At 38.2% G+C, this 24,008-nt stretch overlaps 7 protein-coding genes across 9 annotated transcripts in view; 2 read left to right on the top strand and 5 right to left on the bottom strand.

The window, feature by feature from the left end:
• The window catches only part of LOC104739425 (photosystem I subunit O), a 62,028-nt gene that overhangs the window by 37,455 nt on the left and 565 nt on the right, over positions 1-24,008 (top strand). The window contains exon 2 of the mRNA XM_010459772.3: positions 23,749-23,924. Coding sequence (XP_010458074.2) covers positions 23,846-23,924 — 79 coding nt within the window. The 5' untranslated portion in view covers positions 23,749-23,845. The remainder of the gene's footprint in view (positions 1-23,748; positions 23,925-24,008) is intronic.
• Positions 469-2,908, bottom strand: LOC104739431 (aluminum-activated malate transporter 2). Its single transcript, XM_010459779.3, has 6 exons — positions 2,578-2,908; positions 2,308-2,448; positions 1,926-2,198; positions 1,722-1,843; positions 1,492-1,635; positions 469-1,324 (listed from the first exon to the last, which is right to left on the bottom strand). The coding sequence occupies exons 1-6, from the start codon at positions 2,777-2,779 to the stop codon at positions 680-682; spliced, it is 1,527 nt and encodes a 508-aa protein (XP_010458081.1). The 5' UTR covers positions 2,780-2,908; the 3' UTR covers positions 469-679.
• LOC104739430 (aluminum-activated malate transporter 1) lies at positions 4,472-7,924 on the bottom strand. 2 transcript variants are annotated; one of them, XR_015579381.1, is made up of 6 exons: positions 7,496-7,924; positions 7,161-7,301; positions 6,568-6,840; positions 5,673-5,801; positions 5,427-5,570; positions 4,472-5,259 (listed from the first exon to the last, which is right to left on the bottom strand). XR_015579381.1 is itself a non-coding variant. In XM_010459777.2 (6 exons), the coding sequence occupies exons 1-6, from the start codon at positions 7,704-7,706 to the stop codon at positions 4,669-4,671; spliced, it is 1,485 nt and encodes a 494-aa protein (XP_010458079.1). In that variant the 5' UTR covers positions 7,707-7,924; the 3' UTR covers positions 4,472-4,668. The 2 variants fall into 2 exon arrangements, 1 of the variants encoding a protein (XP_010458079.1); XM_010459777.2 differs by having other exon boundaries at positions 5,677-5,801.
• On the bottom strand, positions 8,902-16,384 carry LOC104739429 (serine/threonine-protein phosphatase BSL2). Its single transcript, XM_087484237.1, has 21 exons — positions 15,363-16,384; positions 14,773-14,833; positions 14,589-14,667; positions 14,392-14,471; positions 14,206-14,300; positions 14,006-14,105; positions 13,840-13,909; positions 13,284-13,385; positions 13,125-13,206; positions 12,756-12,935; positions 12,154-12,421; positions 11,837-12,074; positions 11,521-11,691; positions 10,981-11,219; positions 10,812-10,896; positions 10,619-10,717; positions 10,351-10,550; positions 10,194-10,269; positions 9,807-9,942; positions 9,576-9,715; positions 8,902-9,485 (listed from the first exon to the last, which is right to left on the bottom strand). The coding sequence occupies exons 1-21, from the start codon at positions 15,826-15,828 to the stop codon at positions 9,399-9,401; spliced, it is 3,054 nt and encodes a 1,017-aa protein (XP_087340363.1). The 5' UTR covers positions 15,829-16,384; the 3' UTR covers positions 8,902-9,398.
• LOC104739428 (GTPase LSG1-2) lies at positions 16,507-19,990 on the bottom strand. Its single transcript, XM_010459775.3, has 7 exons — positions 19,105-19,990; positions 18,795-18,896; positions 18,607-18,693; positions 18,307-18,400; positions 18,161-18,217; positions 17,997-18,076; positions 16,507-17,911 (listed from the first exon to the last, which is right to left on the bottom strand). Exons 1-7 carry the CDS (start codon positions 19,329-19,331, stop codon positions 16,795-16,797), a joined length of 1,764 nt encoding a protein of 587 aa, XP_010458077.2. The 5' UTR covers positions 19,332-19,990; the 3' UTR covers positions 16,507-16,794.
• On the top strand, positions 19,562-22,412 carry LOC104739426 (RINT1-like protein MAG2L). 2 transcript variants are annotated; one of them, XM_010459773.3, is made up of 4 exons: positions 19,562-19,930; positions 20,019-20,108; positions 20,193-20,281; positions 20,379-22,412. In XM_010459773.3, exons 1-4 carry the CDS (start codon positions 19,639-19,641, stop codon positions 22,320-22,322), a joined length of 2,415 nt encoding a protein of 804 aa, XP_010458075.2. In that variant the 5' UTR covers positions 19,562-19,638; the 3' UTR covers positions 22,323-22,412. The 2 variants fall into 2 exon arrangements, with proteins under 2 accessions (XP_010458075.2, XP_087340364.1); XM_087484238.1 differs by lacking the exon at positions 19,562-19,930 and having other exon boundaries at positions 19,982-20,108; positions 20,193-20,270.
• LOC104739427 (uncharacterized) lies at positions 22,378-23,752 on the bottom strand. The gene is made up of 3 exons (XM_010459774.3): positions 23,376-23,752; positions 23,125-23,301; positions 22,378-22,688 (listed from the first exon to the last, which is right to left on the bottom strand). Exons 1-3 carry the CDS (start codon positions 23,493-23,495, stop codon positions 22,575-22,577), a joined length of 411 nt encoding a protein of 136 aa, XP_010458076.1. The 5' UTR covers positions 23,496-23,752; the 3' UTR covers positions 22,378-22,574.

Raw genomic sequence — 24,008 nt, 5'->3', positions numbered from 1 at the left:
TTAACACTAACCCTAACCATTTTGCGAACAAATCCCCGATGTAAAGAGGAGAAGAGATTAATTCTTCGTTATTTTTATAGGTTAATGAGAAACATATGAAATTTCCCCAAAAAAAAAGAGAATGAGAAACATGAATTTGTAACTCTTGGCTTTTTTTTCTTTTCTTTTCCAAAAGCAAAAAAGGAGAGGAATACACATACTAATACTAGTGAAAAATGATACACACATCCTGCATATTCCTTTATATATTGTTTTGTATATCAGAATTGTTTTTACAAATGTTATCAGCATACTTCTTAAATATATAGTAAGGTGTCAAGAAATATATTTTTTTAATTTTATTTATAATAACCTTCTTTTATGATTTATATAAATTGGTTTTATTATAAATATTTATTAAATTATCTATTACGTTAGTTCATGGGAGAACATCAATTCATGTGGTAATCTAAGAACATCGGTGCAATGTTTCTGCAGATAACTTTCCACTATTCAAGTTAAATAAAAAGTACATGTAATACATAACTTGGTTGGGAAAGAAAAACAGAGAGAATACATGGTCGAATCGAATCAGGTTGGATCGAAAAAAAATCTTGTTCGAAAGGAACTTTATTTATTATACATATGATTAGTCCCCTGCTCGCCACCCTTAAATCCTATAATAAATTTAAATAGTTAGTTATATTATTATTTTCTTTATATCACCACTGTTTAGAAGATCACTAGCATTAGTGTGCCCACATGATACACGACTCGTCTGTACATGTATATTACTATCTTCTTCATGTTTGTCATGGATCGAATCATCATCGTTAATCTCTATGGCGACATGATGACAGGAATCCACTGAACTCTCCCCATGCGATTGACCCTCATTGTTTGATGTAACAACATCACCTAAAATCGTAACAACATGATGATGATCATCACTATCACCTTCATAAGATTTGATTGGCACGGCACTAGTAGTGCTTCCGGCATCCGACTTGGACGACGACTTCATCTTGTTCTTAAATTTAGCTGCGGATGCAAGCTCATGCACGGATTCTGAGATCTTTTCCGTTAAATTAACAATGTCAATGAGCAGAGAGACTGTAGTCATCAATGAGATCATTTGAAGAGGCTCAACATCGTTTAAGATGCCTGACTTAAGTAAAGTGGAAAGAGTTTTGCAAGCAGATTGTGAGTTTACTACATGGATATCCGATGTATATGAGTTTGTCATTTTCTTTAATGAAATGGACATTTCTTTCATTGACTTCCCCGACTCCGAGCTCATTCTTCTTAATGGTTCTTCTAACTTTTTTTTCACGTCCATTGGGATCTAATAGACAAAAAAAAACAAAGGGTTAGAAAGACCATATTATTCCAGTATGTGTAGTTTATATTTACATGCATGTAAAAGTATTCTGTTTAGATTGTTTTGCTCTTTTTCATGTATTATATTAATTTAAAATCCCTAACAAAGTATAAAGATCAAAAGTAATATACCTGCATATCTGAGTTGATGTATGAATTCAAGGCATCAATCCGGTAAGCACATTGCCGGAGTAATGCACCCACAGCAAGGTACTGTTTCCATGGATGCCTAAATCTAAATACACTGTGACGTGGTTCCCATTTTGCGAAATTAGCCTGACCACACAAAATTAACAAATATCAATTACAAAAATCCAGTCCAAGTTAGTACAGAAAGGGTAAAATTATAGAAGTGAACCCACCAACGCTTCTTCATTGCTTTTTGAGTTGAGAACACTTTTATATCTCTCAAGATTCCTTCTCCTCTTCTCCACCTCTTTGATGTCCCCATCCTCTGTCGCTTCAAAATATTCGTCTCCAAATTCTGCCAAATTTCCACTTTTTAATTCATAACTCAATGAGAATATATATATACATGAGAAATAATTTCAAAGAAAAAGACAAACCTTGAAGGAAGTGGGCAAGTGTGTCAAAGTTGGAGGCAAGAAGAGAATGAAGGTCTTGTCCTGCCCAGACAGGGCAGACAAAGATAGAGATAAGTACGCAACTAACTCCTCCCATCATCACTGTCGATAGTCTCTTATGTGCCAAATCCAATATCTCGTCCTCTCTAAACCCCGACACTGATATCAGTGCGAACGTCAATATGAATATCAATACCCCATAATCATATCTTGCCTTCACCCGCGGGAAGAACCTCACGAACGTCGACAATGCAGCTGCACATATACATATATTAACGTTAGTGTACTCTTCTTCGAGATAAATATAGGCAGGCATATATGCATGTTACTAGACTCTCATGTAGCAAAAATAATATAGGGTTACCTTGGATAAAAACAAAGATGGCGAGAAGAATGGGTTCTACTGTTGGACCTGACAAACTTGCTAGGTGATGCGCTCCAATCCCTAGTCCTCCTGCTACTAATGTTGCCACTGCTCTATTAATTCCTTTCCCAAGCGTAGCCCCTAAAACACCCACCAAACCAAGAGTTAGAGAACCATTTTAAATATTATAGCTAAGATTATATCCCTTTGATATTAGACATGTTCAAATATTAGAAAGTGGCTGATTCTGATCACATGACCGATACTGACCTACAGAGAATTCAAAAACGACAACTACGGTCATGACAGCCCACATTGCATTGACACCGAAGTTATCGTAGAGAGGTTGGTAATAATAAAAGGAAGAGACAAACGCAAGAGCAAGTCCCACTTTGAAAGCATGAACTACTCTTCTCGGATCTTCATTCCCTACTCGCCTCCCTTCTCTCACTATCTCTCTCACTTTCTCCATCACACCTTTTTTGAATGATCACTCAACTCTCTGATAAGTTTCAGAAAGAGAGGAAGAAGAAGTAGAACGATCACTTGTTGTTTTGAGCATATGGATCGACGTTATTTATAAAGAGCATTAACGTGTCCTGTTTCGGACTCGTGAAATTTTATTTTATTATCAAAAATAAAAATAGTGGTGCGTTGTACTTCGAACGTTGATAGTTAAAGAAATTGAAAATGAGAAAAATTATTAATTAGAGACAGAGTATAATACATTTAATTAGAGGCAGAGACTACTTACGTAACCAAATTCTACTTTGGTGCTGATTTTAATTAATCCGGTATTTAAAAGCGACTATCAGTAAATTGCTTTATGTTTCAATATTTAATTTATTTGCAAAACTGCCTATAAAATTTTCACGACAAAAAAAAAATCTTTATATAAAAAAAATAAATAGTGCTATCCAACATTTGATTTCTAACAATTTTTAAAAGTTGCTACCTGTACTTTGTAATCATTATTAAATTCATAAAATTTCGTAATTCACAACTCTTTCATTTTTTTTCTTCATTTGACAGGAAAAAAAAACTCAATCCACAAATTATAGTCTTTGTTTATAAAATTCAGTGAAGATTATTCATAGTACTATTTAATTCAAACGTGTTATCAAATATTATAACGTTTTTTTGTTTAGTGAGTAACAAATAATAATGAAATAAACACTCTAATAGTTTACGTTATTGACATTACCAATACAACAAACTCCAAAGAAAAAAAAGACTAATCAATTTGTCATTTATTCCATCGTTTCTCTCATTCCAAGTTAGTAAAACATCCGTCCATTTGCTCACTCACATATGTTACTTTCACCCATTTTTAGACCTACCTTTGGTAGTATTATTTAATCTTTTCTTTTTAATATACACCGTATCGGCATATCCACAATTTTTTTTTTAATACGAAAACCGACATATAGTTTACAAGATTTCTTTTTGTTATTAAATAGTAAAATTTGATGTGAGATTTTTTTTTCGCAGCAGAGAGACACGATCAATGGATTTGTAAATAAATATTATTAAAGGAAAAGGTAATGGTTAAAACGCGGAAGTAGATAGCAGCAGCAGAGCAGATGGTGGCTTTTTGCACCGGGTCACACTCAGCCTATAGCCTTGGCATCGCCAAGTTGGCATCAACGTACGGAATTCATTACCCCAATCGTACAAGGCCCCTTTTTATTTATATATAAATCTAACCGATAAATATATATTTTTGTATTTTTTTGTTTTAATACTTTTTTTTATTTGCTAACCTACAAATATGATTTCCACCTTATCTTTAACGCACTGAACCTGATTTTTTTTAAAAAGTTTGTTACTTTATCGTAAGTATGAAAGTTTGACTTTTGTCACCTGAACATTTTTATTAGTATTGCAGACTGCACCTATAATTAAATTTTTTCATACATGCATAATTTCGTTAAACAACTAAGTCTATTGCAAATTACAGTACGGTCACCAAAATCGAAAAATACAGATCACTAAAATCATCTTCTTCAGATCCTCGTCTTTAAAGATTATCTCTAGATACATTTGGCGGTCTATGTTAGGGATCGCTCTCTCAATCACCCGAAAGTAAAACCATGCCAACTTTTATTCTGAATTCAGTTTAGATATATATATATATATTTTTAGAAAAAAAATAAACGCAACGTAAACAAAAACCAATACTTCATTAATGTGACCAATAGTTCAAAAATACTCGAAGGATGGAATTGTATTTGTAACTTTTAATTAGTCTCAAAACTTCAAATTTAAAATTCCCGTATACTTTATTTACCGCTGGTCTCACTCACTTCTATAATCTTGCGGGTACAAAACACTGCTCCTGATCCTTGAGGATCGAATTACTCAGTGAAGACGGTCATTCCTTTTCACATCTTCTAACAAACTCGTATGTATATGTATTTCACCATCTTCATGGTTTGAATGATCATCATCAACAATCTTTATGGCGACGTGATGACATGAGTTCTGTGAACTCTCACCAAGCGAATTATCAACATTATTGCTTGATGTATCAACATCATGCAAAACTGTGACAACATGATCACCTGCATGAGATTCTATTGGCATGGCACGGACAATGCTTCCGGAATCCGAGTATACTGTCGGCCTCATCATGTTCTTAAATCTTGCAGCGTATGCAAGCTCATGTACGGATTCTGAGATTTTTTCGGTTAAATTAACAATATCTATGAGCAGGGAGACTGTTGTCAGCAGTGAAATCATTTGGAGAGGCTCGACATCGTTCAAGATGCCTGATTTTAGTAAAGTAGAAAGAGCTTTGCAGGCAGATTGTGAGTTCAAGACATGGATATCAGAAGAAGATGATTTTATCATTTTCTTTAGTGAAATGGACACTTCTTTCATTGATTTTCCCGACTCCGAGCTCATTCTTCTTAATGGTTCTTCTAATTTCATTTTTATGTCCATTGGGATCTAATAAATAAATAAGAGATAAGAAAAGGGTTACAGAAACGTATATTACGCATAATTGACATCCATTAAAAAGAAATATATCTACTATATTATAAGCATATATAGACCAAGAACTTCATTATAGCATATTAGTTTTTATTTTATTTGAAGTAAAGTTATAGCAATACCTGAAAATCTGAGTTGATGTACGAATTCAAGGCATCAATTCTGTAGGCACACTGACGGAGTAATGCACCAACGGCAAGATATTGTTTCCATGGATGCCTAAACCTAAATTTGCCATGGGGCGGTTCCCATTCTGCGTAATTAGCCTATATGCAAATGAACAAATATAAATACAAAAATCCACCAATTTGTGTTACTATAAACATGAAGCGGTAAGGGAAATAAAGAGGGAGAGAGAGAGAGATTACCCACCAAAGCTTCTTCATCGCTTTTTGAGTCAAGAACACTTTTAAATCTATCAAGATTCCTTCCCCTCTTCTCCACCACTTTGTAGTCCCCGGCCTCCACTCTCGCTTCAAAATATTCGTCCCCAAAATCTGCCAATTTCTGCTTTTACATTCTTTTTTTTTTTGGTAGGGGATGGGGAGACATTGTCTCCCACAATTTATTCATAACAAAGAAAATTAAATACAACCAAAGTTCCATTAGCATCTGCCAATATAATTTCCACTTTTACATTCATAATCTGCATTCTGTGTTTCTTTAATTTTTTATAGTATATACAGTATATGAGACTAAATAATTTAAAACACTTTCTAAATCAGTTTTAACCTTTAAGGAGCCATTTATATTAGTAATGGGCCTAACTCACTCCCAAAAGCTAGCTCAAGAGAGGAGAATTGCCACATCACATATATATTACCAAGGATCACAACTCCCAACCGATGTGGGATTCTAACAGGCCTCCTCGAGATGTGGGTGGGAAACGGTCCAACGGGAAACAGCCCAAACCCAACATCTCGGAAATACAACAAGACAATGCCATTATATGGGCTACATAGGTGGGAACCATTTTTGTGGAAATTTGCTTGTTAGGCCAACTTTGGGCTCTAATACCATATTAGTAATGAATTTAACTCACTCCCAAAAGCTAGGTCAAGAGAGGAGGATTGCCACATCATATATATATTACCAAGGATCACAACTCCCAACAGATGTGGGATTTTAACAATTTATAAGAAGATCACCGAAAAACCAATAGTGATATTTTTGGAAAGCAAATTTTGTTTAGTCGTATTTGTGAGGTATGAATTATATATACAGTATAGTGAACCTAAAAAAAGAGAGAGAGAAAAAAAAAACCTTGAAGGAAGTAGGCGAGAGTGTCAAAGTTAGAGGCAAGGAGAGAATGAAGATCTTGTCCAGCCCAGACAGGACAGACAAAGATAGAGATAAAGACGCAACTTAGTCCTCCAATCACCACTGTCGAGATTCTGCTTTCGGCCAAATCCAATATCTCTTCGTCCCTAAACCCCGATAACGATATCAGCGCGAACGTCAATATGAATATCAATATCGCATAATCGAATTTTTTCTTCACCCATGGGAAGAACCTCACGAACGTCGACAACGCAGCTGCACACATATATATATATATATATATATTACCATTACTCCTCCTCGCTCAATCCTCTAGATATATAGATGTATGCAAACATGGGTATTGGGTGTTATCTAGCATTTCTAGCTCTAGAAGTATACTGGGAGACCTTCCAAAAGAAGATTACCTCAAGATGATCAAGAGTTCTTTTTCAAAAAAAAAAAAAAATAAGATGCTCAAGAGTTCAAGATTATAGAAATATATCTCTGATCTAGTCTCTATCCCAAAAAATTATGCACCAAAAACTTGGAACTGCATGGTAATGTAGTAATGGATGAGTGTTATCAGGGTTTACCTTGCACAAAGACCAACATGACCAAAAGAATAGGTTCTACTGTTGTACCCGACAATCTTGCTAGTTGATGAGCTCCAATTCCTAGTCCTCCTGCTACTAGTGTTGCCACTCCTCTATTTAGTCCTTTCCCAAGTGTGGCCCCTAAACACACACCAAACAAACCAAACCTTAATTACCCACTTTAAATCTACAATTAAAGCTAAGATTCTAATACATTAATTTATTGCCACATGTTTACAGCAAAAAATCTAAAAACAAGATTACTATATCTAGATTTATATTAGACATACTTAAATGTTAGAAACTAGATGAAAGTTGTCACATGCATGACGTACCAACAGAGAATTCAAAGACAACTACGACGGTCATGACAGCCCACATTGCATTGATACCGAAATAATCGGTGAAAGGACCGAAAGGTTGGTAATAATAGAAGGAAGAGACCACAACAAGTGCAAGTCCCACTTTGAAAGCATGAATTATTCTTCTTGGGTCTTCATTCCCTACTCTCATCCCTTCTTTCACTATATCTCTCATTTTTTCCATCACCACCTTTTGAATCTTTGATGATCACTCAGCTCTCAAGTGGTTTTAGAAAGCGAGGAAAACGTAAAAAAAATGACGTGTTGTTTTCTGTAGAGGGATCGATGTTATTTATAAAGGCAAACCAAGAGAGACTCTTGTTTAGGATCCATGGAATGTCAGTTTTATTAATAAAAGAAAATAAATTAGTGGTGCGTTGCACTTCGAGCTTTTTGAGGGTTAAAGTCTTAAAGAAATGGAAATGTTATATAGTAACCGAGTCGAACCTAGCCCAGTAAGTTGGGTACTAGTTAAGCCCTCCCCTCCATTGGAGTGTTGCGTGAGACTTATACTGAGCTGGATATTAGTTAAATGAGCCGGTAGGAATTAAATTGATATTATTTATTTAACTATTCTACTTAATTATTAATGAATGTACATATATATATATATATAGTACAGGGTATGAGACATGAAAAAAAGTATAATTCAACTTTTCCTTTCAGCTAGTACTTACTTTCTCACTGCAATTGAGATTTGAGAAGATTAATATGACCTCAACACTTGTGCATACAATTACAAACCTCAACAGAAGTATGTTGTTAAAACAATAAATCTAGCTACTCTTACTGAATGTAGCTTGGTCAATTACTGTTTCAATCTAATTTAACACACAAATCAAAACAAAGAAAGTACTTTTATTATACTTACGGGAACCATTACGCTAAGGCCTGCCTAGCCGTACGCACATTTATTTAAAAATTACTTATTAGTAAACTAAGGAAACCTTTATATGTAAGAGTTAAAACAAATGACGAACAACAATCCAAACCTAGGACAAATTATCATTTCAACTTTCAATTATTATATATAAACCACGCAATATAAAATTGAGCAGTCTAGACATCAACTATACGGATGTTGTTACTCGATATCAAAACTATCTAAATCATCGATGCCAAATCACACCAGATTCCGCAACATCAACATGTTTTTCATTTTTTTTTTATTTTTTTGTCGTCGTAACATGTTTTTCATCTTATGACCACAGAGGCGCATTGTATTCATGAATCTCGGCCAAATCGGGTGATTGAGAGCGATCATGACCCGATGATCTATGAACCGACTCAGAATATCAGAGTCGAATTAAACAAACACAGTTTTTTTTTTTTTTTTTTCTTTCTTTCTTTTTGTCTAAATAGCTTAGACAACCCAAAAGAAGCCAGGAAAAAATTTCGTATCATGATATCAACACAAATGTTACAACGTATGATCTGATAAAATAATTTAAATACACAAAAGCCCCCAATGTCTCTATGATACAGAATTAAAAGAGACGATAGACCATCCTCCAACTAATAAACCATTACCATTCTAAGAACTCATATCCACTCGCCAAGAAACTATACCACAAACGAAAACGAGAAGATGATTTGAAGAAAGATATTATAGAAAAAGCAGCAGACTGAATGGAAATGAAAGAGAGGACACTAAAGCCCGAACAAATTAAATCTACAATTCACTACTAACCACCACCAAAACTGACTTCTCTAACCTTTCAACATCTCAATTTACACACCCCCTGATATCTCCAAACCTCATCGTTTCTCGTCTATCGCTCATCTTTTTTTCTGTACACATGAGGAACACCAGGAGGCAGATGTTACAAGTGTTTCGGGAGTGGGATGTATATGCACGAGTGCCTCTTTGTCTGCCTCACATCCAAGCCAGAGAACCTCCTCGGTCATTTGCATTTTGTGGTCGTCCTCTGGTTGGCGTAGCTGGCCTATTTGCGTTCAGCTCCTGCAAATATAAAAAAATGCTATGCTAAGTGCCATTTATTCAGGTCAAACTATGGACTTAGATCCAGTAGTGAAGTGAAACGATGGGAACCTGCATCCATGTGTCTTCTATATGTCTTTCTGGTGAAGTTTCAGGCGATGAAAGTGCTGGAGGTAAAGGATGAATGAGCTTAGGAACCACTACAAGATCTCTCCCTAATACCAAGATTGCCCCAGCATTATTCGCAGTACCTGAGGTTATATAGGAATATTCGTTAAACAAAATATTTCCATCAACCATCTAATCAGGTTACGGCACTAGCTAGTGAGTCCATGCACATACCACAATAGTTTGTAGCGGAAAAGAGTGTTATCAAATGCCCCTGAGCAAAACGCTCAAATCCATCCATCACGCATTCATGTGCACGTACAATCAACTGAAGATCATTGTTGTTGCAGAACTCCATGACACGGTCAGGCTGCAATTGCAAAGTCTTGGTGAATGAATAACAGAACAGGTAAATATGAAATACAAAAGCAAGCAACACTTCTATATATGTAAGTTATTGTGAGCAAACTAGATTATATTCCTCGGTTTCAAGGAAAAAGTATATATCATATATGCCCAGATTTATATCCGAGAACAGTCTAATAATAATAGTCGATTTTATAAAGGAAATAAGTAATAATGAATATTCAGACAACGTTACAAATTAAAAATACTACTCACCCCAAAAGTCACCAATCCAGGGCCTCTAGCATTCGGCCTTAAACCTTCGACACTGTCATTTTCAGTCGGATCCGACCTAAAGAATTCCAAATTAACATACTAGTTAGACTTGGACCAAAAAGATAACCAGAACAACATATAGGAGATATGGACTGACCATAATAAATCCATGAGCACAATGGAGCCAGCTTCCATTGTAATTGGACGTTGAATATTTTCTATCTGCTCCACATGATTTATAGAACGACCAATACCCCCATGCATACAGATAATTTTCTTTTCGATCGAGGCAGCCAGAGGTAGCCAATTGAATAAACGATTTATTCTGTGCCACACCCAGATTCCATCACGTTCACCCTGAAAAGCAACCAAGACATGAGACGGCTATACATAGAAACAAGAGACTTAAAAGCAGAATACATTACCATTCGCTCAATACACTCTATTCGGAAGCCAAAAAGTGCATTAATATCCGCAGCTTCATGGTTTCCCCGTATTAAGTGTACGTTATGCTGGTACTCAACCTGCAGTACCGAATATAGAACCTCAAACCCTCAATAATCAAGCAACTAGAACACCTCCATTAAGTCAAAACTAACATAACACGTTTATAACTACCTTTAAAGCAAGCAGAAGGGAGATTGTTTCTAAACTGTGTTGACCCCGATCAACATAGTCCCCTAGGAAGAGGTAATCAATGTATCTGACAATAATATAACAGAATCAGCAATGTCCCAGCAAAAATAGAGTAGCCTAATGATGTCAGAATTTGTAACGGTGCACTTACGATATGTCTCCAGCGGTAGATGGTGAACCATATTCATCAAAAAGGCGCATAAGATCCCCAAACTGTCCATGCAGATCACCGAATATTTTGATAGGTGCTTTAAGCTGTAAAACAGTTGGTTCACTTGCGAAGATACGTTCTGCACTATCACAGAGATCAGCTATTTCATTGCAATCTAGGAAGAACTGGCGTCGAACAGGAGGCTTCCACCCACGAGGCTTCAGAAGATGAGCTATAACCTATTAAGGCATAGTTAGGTCATACTTTCGTTAGAACTCCAATAATAGACACCTGGCCAAATCACTGAGCGAACACAATTGAACAAAACAGATGATGCAAAGGAATCTTCACCAATGAGTTACCAGTAATGCAAACCAGGAAATAGTATATACCTTTAAAAACCATTTTATAGTACTTTTGATTTATATCACAGCAACCAAACGATTATCCAATGCCACAGAAAGTATTACTGTATATATTTTTCCACATGTAGGATCACAACAATTTAAAGCCCTTTATGCGGTCAAGCAAAATCTTTACCTTCTTTGGAACACTATTGATTGACATTTGTCGATCTAATAGTTTCCTTGCTGCTGTTGCACTTTCCGGTGTCCCATAACTGACACGCCGTCCCTCATTTTCAAATTGATCAATGGATAACTGCCTCACCATTCCACCCAAGGCCCCACCAGTTTCTGCAGCAACCACCACCTAATAACAAAGTGCCAGAATCATTATCAACCAAACAGCATTAGTGGTGAGAATCTGGGATAAATACTAGTAAATGAAGAACATGGTGTTCGAAGTACATTGCAGGACTTGATATTTTATTCAATACAATAAGTGTGACACTCACGGCTCTATGATGAAGACGAATCCCTGCAGGACTAACACTCATTGATCCCATAGAATCTGGCTTGATTAGTGAAAATGAAGGTTTCCCACTAGGTGTAGCCTCTGCACCACAATCCCTATCTGAGAGTTCAACTTCACCATTGACTTGTCGTGCCTTGGCAGCAGCCAACGTTGCACTGATCGCCTCAGCTTCCGCTGCCGATGCTTCAACAAGATACTCCACACCTTTATTTGTTCTCCTACAAAGTTGTCGCTAAATTCATCATTGTGTTAACAATAAAGCACAAGATAAATCATTATAAAAGGAAGTTAGCTTACCGAGTTCCTGGAAGTAACGCATTTTCAGAGCTTATATCCGTATGCATATCACCATTTACAGGGGGTGCAACAGGACTTCCCAGCACAACAGCGCCATCGGCGGCTGACTCAGATAACTCCCTGTTCCTTTCATCTGAAAAACCATACCTTCCAGGTAATCGACCTGGTGGCGAATTTGTTGCCGCAGCTGCAGCAGCATGAGAAGCAGCATAGGTTGTTTCCGCAGCAGCAAGATCTTCAGCAACCAATAAGTCATCGAGTAACACCCCTAAAGTATCAACAATGTATATAATTAAGTTGTGAACCCATAATTGCTAAAACAGATTAAAAGAGAGAGAGAGAACTATTTCTTTAAGAATGTAGAAATTTGCTATAACTGATATTTCTGTGATAGTCTGTCAGATTCTAACGAAAAATAATACCTAGTTAAGAAAGTGTAATTTTACAGTATCACGTCTGCCACATTTACGGAACATTCCAACCATATATATTGGTTCGTCATCATTGGGAACCATGCACAAGAAACTGTGAAATCTAAACAACGGTGGTCTATCATACATCATAGGTACATTAACAAAATTCTGCCAAGATTTTCTCTTTACCTCCACGTAAACCACCGTAGATAAATATCAAATCACCAACTGCAGCAGCAGCATGCCTACAACGCCTAGTCAGCTCAACAGACGCATCCCCACCAGCTGCATCAGCACTGTACCTGCCAGTTCTTGGAGTAGTAACAACTGATTTCGTATCACACCAAACACCTGCTGCAGTATCCAATACTGTACAAAGACAATAGATGATATAATCAAAGAGAGAACCGTGGATGAACTCAGCACGTTGAGTACAAAAGCATTATTTACAGCTCTCGTCTATATATGAGACACGTTTCAACAATGGCCAACAGAAGACTTAAGAGAGTATTTCCTCAATGAAAATTCAACAGCATAGACATCAGATTGTTTCCTAACCTGCAACACTGGATGAGTCTTCAACCATGCGTCCACCTCCAAGTGCCCCACCGGACACATGAAGTCTTGCATTTACAAAGACCTAAATAATCCATCAAACGATTGAATTAATCTGGTGAGGACAGAGAAGAGAACCAAAGAGAAAGAAGCATCCCATACTGCAGCATGCTGATATCTAGAAGACGGTGAGACACCAGGGGCTATGGCCCATTCCCAACGTCCATCTCTGTGCTTCGCAAGTCCATATGCACTGGCCAGAGGCTATCAATTTAAATGTGGAAAAAAATATTAATCCCCCCAAATAAGCATTCAAGATTAGGGCAGTCCATTGAGTTTCAAATTTCACTTTACGCAGACTTGACAACTTTTCAAGATCATGTATAAACAGATAACTGAAACACAAACTCTTGACTAATTTACTTAGCAGAGAAGAGGTACATCTCCGTCTGCTTTGGAACATAGAATGAAGATTGTTCATTGCACGATTAAAAAAAATTTTAGCTGAGAAAAATTATTGTTCATTGCACCATTAATAAATCATCAATTTGCTCCGTGACAAAACTCAACCTCCATAAAAAATGACTAAATCTCACGGTCCCTTTTCTATCTCACAATAAAGCAAAAGTGGATAATCTATGGCATGCCTCTATAAGTGGCTCACTGTCTATTTTCAAAGAAATAATTGGGCAAAACAGTAACAAATCTCTTCACTTACCACACTGTTTGCATCCCTTCCGCCACAGAGGAGAAGAAGACCATCGGAACGCGCGCTTGCAGTTGCATACCTAGTTACAACGTACAAATAGAAAAGAAAAAGAACAATATTAGTCCAGTGCAAAGCACACAATCATATTATCATATAGGAGTCTAACCAAACTTACATGCAGGGAGGTGGACCTTCCCCTTCTGGTTCCAGCTTACGCCATTCATAAGGCTTGGCAGCAGTATCCAAGGCCCATACATCAGCAAGTGGGCGTTTTCCTGGTAGTTTAAAATGGAGACAAGAAGCGGGGAGATTTAAGAAGAATATGATGCTCTTTCAAAAAACACTGAGAATAAGCTAACGTGGAAAACTGCTTACCATCATTTCCACCAATTGCCATGAGATACCTTTGTCCCACAAGTGCCATGACATGTCCATAACGCGGTCCTGGTCCAGGACCCTGAACAACAACCCTGGATAGAGAACATAATCTATATTAAGACAAAAACTAGTAAAATGAATTTTAAACCGAGATAGCCACTAGTGGCAGGTTTATTTTCAAACCTGTGCCATCGAGGCCGTTGTTGAGTGAGATCAAGAACATGAAGGTCTTCAGCCGATAAACCAGCAGGGCCAATTCCACCCTGCACCACAGATAAAATTTACAGGCACTTTCATAGCTGACTGAAAATGCTCATCTTAGATTGATAAGCTTACATCATACATATAATTTAATATTATAGCATCATTTTAACTCCTACCTGAATAACTACCATGGTCCCGACTGCAGTTGCAACATGTGCGGCCCTCGGGGTTGGTGGTTCTCCGAAGGGTGTAAGCCTGCAGCCACACTTCATTTAAGTAACTGGTATCCAGAAATGTTTAAAAGCCCAGGATATCATGCAGTTTTCATAATTAGGATAAAAATACACATTGTATGCTCACCTAGTCCACTTATTAGAAAGTACATCATAACAATGAACATCGGCAGTTGCACCCGCTAGCCCTGCACAGCAAAGAACACTCTAATTACTTAATACAACCAGTAAGTCTAGGAGCCTTCAGAAAAAAACAAGAGCTAGAACAAAGAATATATCAGCAAGTTAACAGAATTAGTGATCTAATTTTCCACAGCTACTATTGACCCAACTGATTCCACATGAAAAAGGACTCAAAGCAATAAAATTTAAGAAAACGCTTTTAACTGACACTGCCAGCTAAATTAACAGAGATGAAGCTTTTTAGAACCAAAGTTTCTAAAGTGAGACGAACTCACAAGGATTGAAAGCAAATAACCAGTGTAGATTTCAGTAATCGCTAAATCTTGAGAAGGTTACAAGCCTCTATCAGAAAGGTTAAAACTTGAGAAACTAGTAAACTTTTTCGATCATTCAGGAGAGAACCTTGAGAGTAAGGAACTAAACCTGCAACCTTGAGATGTGAATAGAGAAAGAACTAAGACAAAATGTAGAGCGGAGACAACTCAAGAAAAGAAATAAACAAAGTGAGGGCAAAGAAGAAGAAGGAAAACGTACGAATGCCAGCACTTCCAGCAGAAGTAGGAGTGCCGGTGCCACCACCACCAGAATTACCCTCAAGAGCCGTCGCACCACCAAACAAAACAAGACGAGGACCAATATAACCAGGCGTGCCTTCATCACCAACAGCAGGGACAGCGGTCAACGTGTGACCACACCTAGGACCAGGGCCATCCTCTTTTTTATCCATCAAAGCATCAACCACCGAATACGTAGGTGCACACCTAGGACCAACCACTTGCGCCTGGTGCTGCTCTTGTCCCACAACCGGATCAGTTTGCTGTTGAGAACTAGTCGGATTAGGATCCGAAGACGGAGGAAGCGCTGGCACCGATCCGCCTTGGGGAGGTGGTGATTGGTCGTTCGTCTCTCTCTCCATAGGGGAAGGAGATTGGCTTCCATCAAGGCTTTGAAACTCTCGATCTTGATCGTTGTCAGCCACCATAGACGAATCATCATCCATTATTATCAAACCTTACAGCTTCTACAAAAAAAACCTAACTAAGACCGATCCAGCCTAAAGATTCAGAGAAAAGCAAATCTCCTGATCAACATCTCTGATGTGAACTTCCCGCTTTCCGAGAAAAATTCCGGTAAAAAAAAAATCGAAACCCTAGGTTTCCTTTCACGGGTCGGTCAGATCCTTTAGGAGCGAGCTTTTGCTTTGTTTTACAACAGAAACAGTTATTTTTTATTTTTTATTTTTCTTCCCAAAGAGAAGAAAGAAATTAAAAACGAAGAAGCGAAGCAGACATTCACAAAAATTAGGAAAACGAATTTTTTTTTTTTTTTTTGTTGGTTATCCCAAAAGTTTCTCTCTCCTCTTTCTTTCTGTATAGTAGTACAACAAAAGCCTAATCAGCAGCAGCCGTAGCAACAACAACAATCCTCAACAAGGGAGGTCAAGGACGCGAAAAGAACGAGCGAAGAGAGATGAGACACGAACCAAACTCTACACCAAACGTACGAACCCCTCCACTCTATTATTTTACTTCAGGTATAATAGGAATATTTGTTTTGATTTATTCTTTTTGGTAATAATGACATTATTACCAAAAATGTAATTGGTTATTGAGTCTTTTTAACTTTCGTTTTCACTAATGAATGTTTTAAAAAGAGTCCGAACTTAAATAAGAAACAATTTTAAGTTCCATGAAAACTCTATTTATGGCTATAATAATATTCTCAATACAACACGATGGGCATCTCCAAGTGGCAAATACAATTCCAATTTCCACCAGATTTGAGTTGTCACTTTTCTCTTCTTTTTTCCTCAAAATAAGACTTAAATATAACATGGAAACAAATACATTAAGAGACTCGACAACCGCAACAGGTTCAATTACATTATAAAAAAAGACAAAAAACATTTTTAAGTAGCTTTGGTTACCAACCACTATCTTTGCTCTTGATGACTACGATATGTTGATCACCGCATCATGAGAGGACCTGTGTTAGCCGGTTTCTGGAATACTTTAACAACAGGCATCCCATCTCCATCTTCTGTGTTTTGAACCCTCCAAGTCCGATCTTTTTTCCTTTGTGGCTTTTTGTGCTGTTTGTGTGACGCGGTTTGCTTCTTCGCCATCTCTTTCTTCGAAGACTTAAGCCCATTTGCAAGATCAAACGAGCTCAGATCATCTAGCACATCATCAATACCAGGAACTTGCTCGCTCTCTGTCTCATCTCCTACTGCAGAGTCTTCCGACTCTGAACCTTCGAGAATATCGCCGAGCTCTTGAGTGTCGTCTATATCTGGTTCATCACCTTGGGTCATCCCAGGTGGCATTGTATAATGTGGCAGCTTACCTCCAATGTAATCTTTCAGAATCAGCCTAGCAGCTTTCGTTTCATCAGGTAATCCACTAGAGGCAACATAGCTACGAGAAGCACAGTAACTTCTTAAAAGCTCTGCAGCATGAGGCGGGCGGGACTGACGCTCATAGGTTTTTGGTTTGGGTAGAGATATGTTGTAGACGCTCTCAATGACACGGCGAGGGACCTTGTCTGCCACCACCTGAATAGCTTCACGGTGCTCCGTCATCCGGTCAATCGGAAGTACACCACGAGCAATCATTTCATACCTCGAGCTTGAGAACGAAGGGAAGACTAAACCAGGGCAATCGCATAGCATAAGCTCATCAGAGATTATCAAAGTCTGGAAATGCTTTGTTTTCCCCGGGGTAGAGGTGACACCTGTTCGCTTCTGACCAACCAATGCGTTGATTGTAGAACTCTTTCCTACATTTGGGTACCCAACAAATCCAACCACGGCTTGATCACGTTGACATTCAATAGTCCATGACTGCGATAATGCTGCTCTAGAGTTCCTTACTTTGACAATCTCTTGAGCCTCAAATTGTAATCGACTCAAGAGCTCGTCCCTGCCATATATCATAATGTCTGGATTATCTGTCTCTTGTAAGTTCTCGGGTTGTCTCCATTGCTCTTTCAAGACTTTACCTTCTAGGGTAGCTGTAGCAGCTATGGCTGACCAGAAAACAAACAGGATATTGTTAAGGCGGAAATAGTCTGCCCATTTCTGCCTGCAGATATTTCAAAAGATAAACAATTCGATTAGAAGACAAAAGGTTGGAGACAAAGTAGTAAGGCACAAGAAGATTGGCTAACCTGACATCAGTAGGTAAAAGGTCCGCCTTGTTAACTAGAAGCATAATTTTTTTATGCTCATCAATTTCTTGAGCATATGCCTGATTCACAAAAAAATCTTTAAGTGAACATGAATCAGGAAAATGGTGCCAAGTGGAGTTTCAAGCTGGGAGGAAATGCACTACCTCAAGATCAGGGCAGCGGTAAAAGAGAGGATCTCTAGCATCAACTACCATAACAATCTGAAAAGGGATAAGTATATATATCAAAACTGTGTCGCCCATAAATTGAACTTATCGAGAGGGAAAATACACCCTTGACAAAGACTTACCAAATCACTACGTTCAAGCACTCGCCAAAGCTGTCTCCAGATGTCTAGGTTCTTTTCGAATGGAGTCAACACAAGCTTTTCATTTTCCTCAAGACTAAACCAAAACACAGGAGAATATGAAAAATGCATAAGCAAACAGCAATAAGCCATATAGAAACGTGCACATGACAAAATCAAATCATTAATAGGATCACTAAGATGGTGGTGAGCCAAATACCGATTTGTTTAGAGTACACATACTGAAAACCCAAAATCAATAATAGGATCACTAAGATGGGGTAAAACAAAACAAAAGCTAACCTGACAAGCATCCGGCGCCAATTTAGAAAAGCTTGTTTCTCATTAGCATCAAGCTCCTCCACTGACATTTCGGGTGTCCACGGAGGTCTGAAGATTTTAAAGAATAGAAAAAAAAATTATACTTTGTCTCAGAGCTGAGAAGAAAAAAAGAAAAAAAGAGTAAATCTAAAGAGAATAGAACCACTTGCCTTCGAGGCACTTGAAGACTACCGGCGTGTAAAGCCTCCTCTATCTTCTGTTGCTCTCTCCATTCTTCAGCTGCTATAACACTTGAGCTGGAATTTGTGTCTCTGTTCCAAAAAAACATTAAACAAACAGGCCAGTGAGCGAGCACATATACCAATGAAATTGTTCATCAAGATGAGAAGTAATTGATTACTGGTTACCAAAACCAAATTGAATCTATCGAGCTTATGCAAACAGATACGCACATACCAAACCAATCAAAAGACACAGAAGTAAAAAAAAAAAAAAAAAAAAAAAAAAAGAGAAGCCTACAGATTGATTGACAAAGGAGTGGAGGAGCTATGATTAATGGTGTAAAGACGCTCCGCCTCCTCGGCCTGCTCAAGGATGGCGTCGATGTCGCTGACCTCCGTGACGGATTCTAGAACCTTCTTCTGAAGATTCTTGTAGTACTTGCCTTTATCTTTCGATTCCTGAATCATATGATTGTGGTGCTTCACCAGCGATCGCCCAAGCGACGTCTTTTCGCTCTTCCCCATCTCTCTCTCTCTCTCTCTCTCTCTCTCTCTCTCTCTCTCTCTCTCTCTCGTTCTCAGCCTCCGCTTCTCAGTAAACCCTAAAAGTCTCTAAACCCTTAAAAAGATGGATTCGACGGCGCCTTAAGCTTACGATGTCTTTGTTTTTTTTTTTTTTTTACAATTTTAATTTTGTTTTTATAATTTTAATTCTAAAATAAATAAATAAATAACAAAACACGCTCATCGGAGTCGAGAGAGAGAGAGCACAGAAGTAAAAAAAAAAAAAAAAAAAAAGAACACAACCGTTTCCCGGCAAAAGCTTCTTCCGATGGAACAACAACATCCACTTCCACTGTCGTTCGTCTTGCCAAACCCGACAGACCTTCCCAGTCTCGCACTAGGCTTTCTTGACGGTAACTTCGAGGACCTTCGAGATCTGCTCCTCCGCTCTTCAAGTCTAACGTCAAATTTAAACCACGACTGTTCTGATCTAAACGACCGACTCCTCCACCTCCGTACGGATCTCACCAAACACGCCGTTTCCTGGATCTCAACCTCGCTTTCCGCTAAAGTTTCACTCGAAGATTTGAGATTTAACCTCGAGAGCCTCCTCTGTCTCCGTAAGTTACTATACCAAACCAAACCCTCTTTGTTTTATTTTGGTGATTAAGAGATAGTTAAGTTTTCTGATTGTCTCCTAATTTGTAGCTACGGATTCTGTTGGAAAGCAAACGAATTGGGAGTTACAGCAACTCGTAGAGGAGCTATGTCGAATACAGAATCAGCGTAAATATTTCGGTGAGTTTGGCTTGATTTACTGACTCGTGAGCATCATCATTAAGAGCTAACATAATATAGGAAATATTCGATTTTTTTTTTCAGTGACTGCCTTAAAGTTGGAAAGTCTGGTTGGGGATCTTGAAGATTCAGTGTTTCATCCTATAAGAAGCCACAAAGGAAGTACGCTTCAAGTAAAGCTTTTTTTGATCCACACAAGTTGAGTACTATATGGAGTTGTGGTTTGCTAAATATGAAAGATTTAAACTTTTTTTATCTTTTTAAATGCAGGATCTTGCAGTCAAGCATAAGAGGTTCAGTCATGCTATTAAGACCATGAATGAGATTGAACTAATGCTTGGTGATGTTACAAGGCATCACTCGCAGTGGCGCCACCTTGTAGATTCTGTTGATAGTAGAGCAGATAAAAGTTTGTCAGTTATACGCCCTCAGGTTATCGCAGAGCATCGAGCTTTTCTCTCATCTCTTGGCTGGCCACCGAAACTGGCAACATTTAAAGTCGAGCATGGAGAGGTTGCTACGATCCCGAATCCTCTCCTCTTGATGCAAGGAGATCAAAAGGAGTCTTATTCCCAAAGCTTTCTACTCCTCTGTGGTTTACAGAAACTTAATACCAAGAAGGAAAAAAGGAAGAAGCTTCATACGCCCAAAGACAATAGTAATGTTGGACTTTGGGCTACTGATGAACTGGTGAAACCGGTTGCATCTCGGATGGAGTATCATTTCATGCAATGGGCTGAACAACCTGAGTTTATCTTTGAACTTGTCTACAAAGTTACAAGAGACTTTGCTGATGGGGTGGATGATTTCTTACAGCCTTTGATTGACAGAGCAAAGTTAGTAAGCTGTAGTGCTAAAGAAGCTTGGGTTTCAGCGATGGTCCAGATGCTATCTGGCTTCTTAGAGAAAAAGGTTTTTCCTAAGCTTATAGATACGTTCAAGGAGAAGCACATGAAATCTGAAGCTATATCATCGTGGTTCCACCTTGTCGATCAGATGGTTACATTTGATAAACGAATGCAGTCATTTGTGAATTCAGATACTTGTCTTTCTTATGAAGGCTCTTCGACAGCGTTTTCTCAAGATATATCAGTAATGGGACTATTTTGTAAGAAACCCGAGTGGCTCAAGACCTGGGGGAAGATTGAACTAAAGGATGCTTATAGAAAAACTAAAGAGGATATCAAGAATGAGAGAGCTTGGTTAGTTGATAGTGAAAGAACTAGACTTGGTAATGAATCTACCTCACGGTCTGCAAAGTATGTTCTATCCACTAGAGAGGATTATAAAGCGCCAATTGTAGCAGACTCTTTTCTTAATAGGACTTGGAGGTTGATAGACCATGGTCTATCTCTACCAGCCATTCTGCCAAGGATCCAATTTATAAGAGCTACTGCCACCAAATTTCTCTGGTGTATATTCAAATTTATGTTACTGGAGTTCAAGAAGATTGATCTCTCCTACTTTAGCTTGTTTGAGGATACACTGATACAAGCCTGTGGCCCGATTAATGCCGCTCGGTATCTTGAATCAAAACTACGAGAATGGAGTGATGATTTGGTTTTTGTGGAGATGTGGGCTGCGGAAAGCAGTGCCAAAGTTGATAGAAAACCTGAAGTTTCCTGCCAAGGCTGCTTTTTTGGGGAAGAACTGAAAGGCCTTGTTGAGTTGGAAACCAATTGGCTTATGGAAATTATAACAGTTTTTCTCCACCAATTCGACAGTCTTTGCAGTGACGACTTCAATATCAATACGGTTTTATGGGAAGATAACGTCATTACTGGTTCCAGCAATTTAACAGTGTCTCAGGGTGTTGCAGAAGCATTGGACAATTTAAGAAGGCATCTATGTGTTCTTCAGCTAAACATGAACCCGAAAGACTTCTTGGACTTGTGGAGGAATCTCGCGGAAGGGCTTGACCATTATGTATATAGTAAATTTTGCTCAGGAGAACCTGTCTTACGGAGAAAAAGGTTTAATAGGTTTGAGGTTGACGCAGAGACACTTCTTACAGTGCTTCAACCTTATTGTGTACGTCCTGGTGCATTTTTCCCTCGGGTGCGAGAGATTCTTAGGCTGCTGAGGATGCACGAGGAAGAGAAGGTACGATTGAGAGGAGCTCTAAGTCGAAATGGTGGAAACAATTGTTTAAGGTTGTTTGGTATTTCTAACTTGTCTGCTCAACTTGTAGAACAATTTTGTAGTTGTTACTAGTCATGGAATGGCATTTTGTAAAGTGCATCGGTGATTCAGTACATGGTCAAGAATATGAGAATTGCAACAGAATTTGGATATAACGAAAAACAGCAACAGTGTTACAAAATAATACAACCATGCTTTTGATTCTGTCAAAGTTACATATCCATGATTTAAAGATTAACTACAGCAAAAATGGATAAAACTAAAAGAATGAGAAGAGATAATCATGTACTTGATGTTTCTAGAGAATGAAAAGTTTAAGTGTAATCAAGAGAACTCTTGGATCAAGGGCTCATAGAACAGTCTGTATGCGTCCATAACTTCTAAATACCACATGGCTTCACGATCTGGGCTTCCAGACAGCTCAACCATCTTATGAACCTGGTTCCAGGTAGAAAGAGCAATGTAAATGAGTTAGTAACAATCAAAGCATACCATATAAATGCAGGACAAGTGACGGTTGTTGATTCTGGAGATACTCTCACTCTAACATCACAAGAGAAGATGAATCCTAGTTACTACTGATTATATGAATCTTCAAGCCACGTCTAGCTTCAATCTAGATAGATATCTCACCACAAATTTGTTACTAACACATTCAAACTCAAGTTTCCTGGTGGTTTAAGTCCCCTAAGCTTGTGTCAGCCACTCAACCTAATCTTGTGATCATAACATCTAAAATGCTCACTTAACTCTCGTCTTTGCCAATTAGTATAAACCACCAAATTGACTTCTCTGCAAACTATAGCTAAACTAGAACCACAATGGAATGATCAAATGTGCATATGAGGATGAAAGAGTAAAAAAGAACTGTAACCTTAAGTAGAGGTATCTCCCCAGTACGGATATGGTATACACCAACAACCATCACGTACATTCCTGATTTCCATTGACGGAGGGCGAATTCGCTCGATAGGCCGAGCTCGACGAGTCCGGTTCCATCATCAAGGATCATACGGTCATCTCCACCGCCGGATACGGAGACCAAAACGCCCTGCAACGCAACAATGGAAATGTCATCGGTACAGGAATTAATGAAATCGAGAGAATGAAAAGAGAGATCGGAACCTGAAACCAAGCACGTTGAAAAAGTACACCGCCTAGGGCGGTGGCGTTCTGAGAAGACGTCGGTTTAGCGTCCCGGAGCTGGGAGCAAAGCATCTTCACCGCCGCTAAGCTGTAGTCCATTTTTACCCGCCGACCCGACTCGGCTGATCAAATTACACTAATGTTATTGTTGCCTCCTGAGTCCTAACCACGATTCCAATTCGCGGACCATACCGAACCGAACAATTGGTATTTGGTACAGTTCTCTAATTTTGGTACGGATTGGAAAAAAAGAAACTAAAAATAAATCTTATCCAAGAAAGAGAAGGTAGACCCACAATATCTAAGAAAATAGTGACGTGTCACAAAGCTATTGATTGATAACACATCCTAGAAATCTCTGCCTCTGTCCACAAAACTCAAATCTATTTCTTGTGTGTTTACTTACATCGGTTTGGGAGAAAGATCAAGCGCAGAAACAAAGTCGAAAAATGGCAGCAACATTTGCAACCCCATCGACGGTCATAGGCCTCGGAGGATCATCCATCACCACCAAACCCTTCTCTTCATGTAATCTCTCTGTCTTTTTGGATAATATGAATCAAACGTATACATATTTTATATGATATTAATTGTAGTTTCTCATGATCTTTA

The sequence above is a fragment of the Camelina sativa genome, chromosome 14, assembly GCF_030686135.1.
Source record: "Camelina sativa cultivar CO46 ecotype springtype chromosome 14, ASM3068613v1".
NCBI lineage: Eukaryota > Viridiplantae > Streptophyta > Magnoliopsida > Brassicales > Brassicaceae > Camelina > Camelina sativa.
Note: the sequence above shows the minus strand (reverse complement) of the source record. Positions and strands in the feature narration are given on the sequence as shown.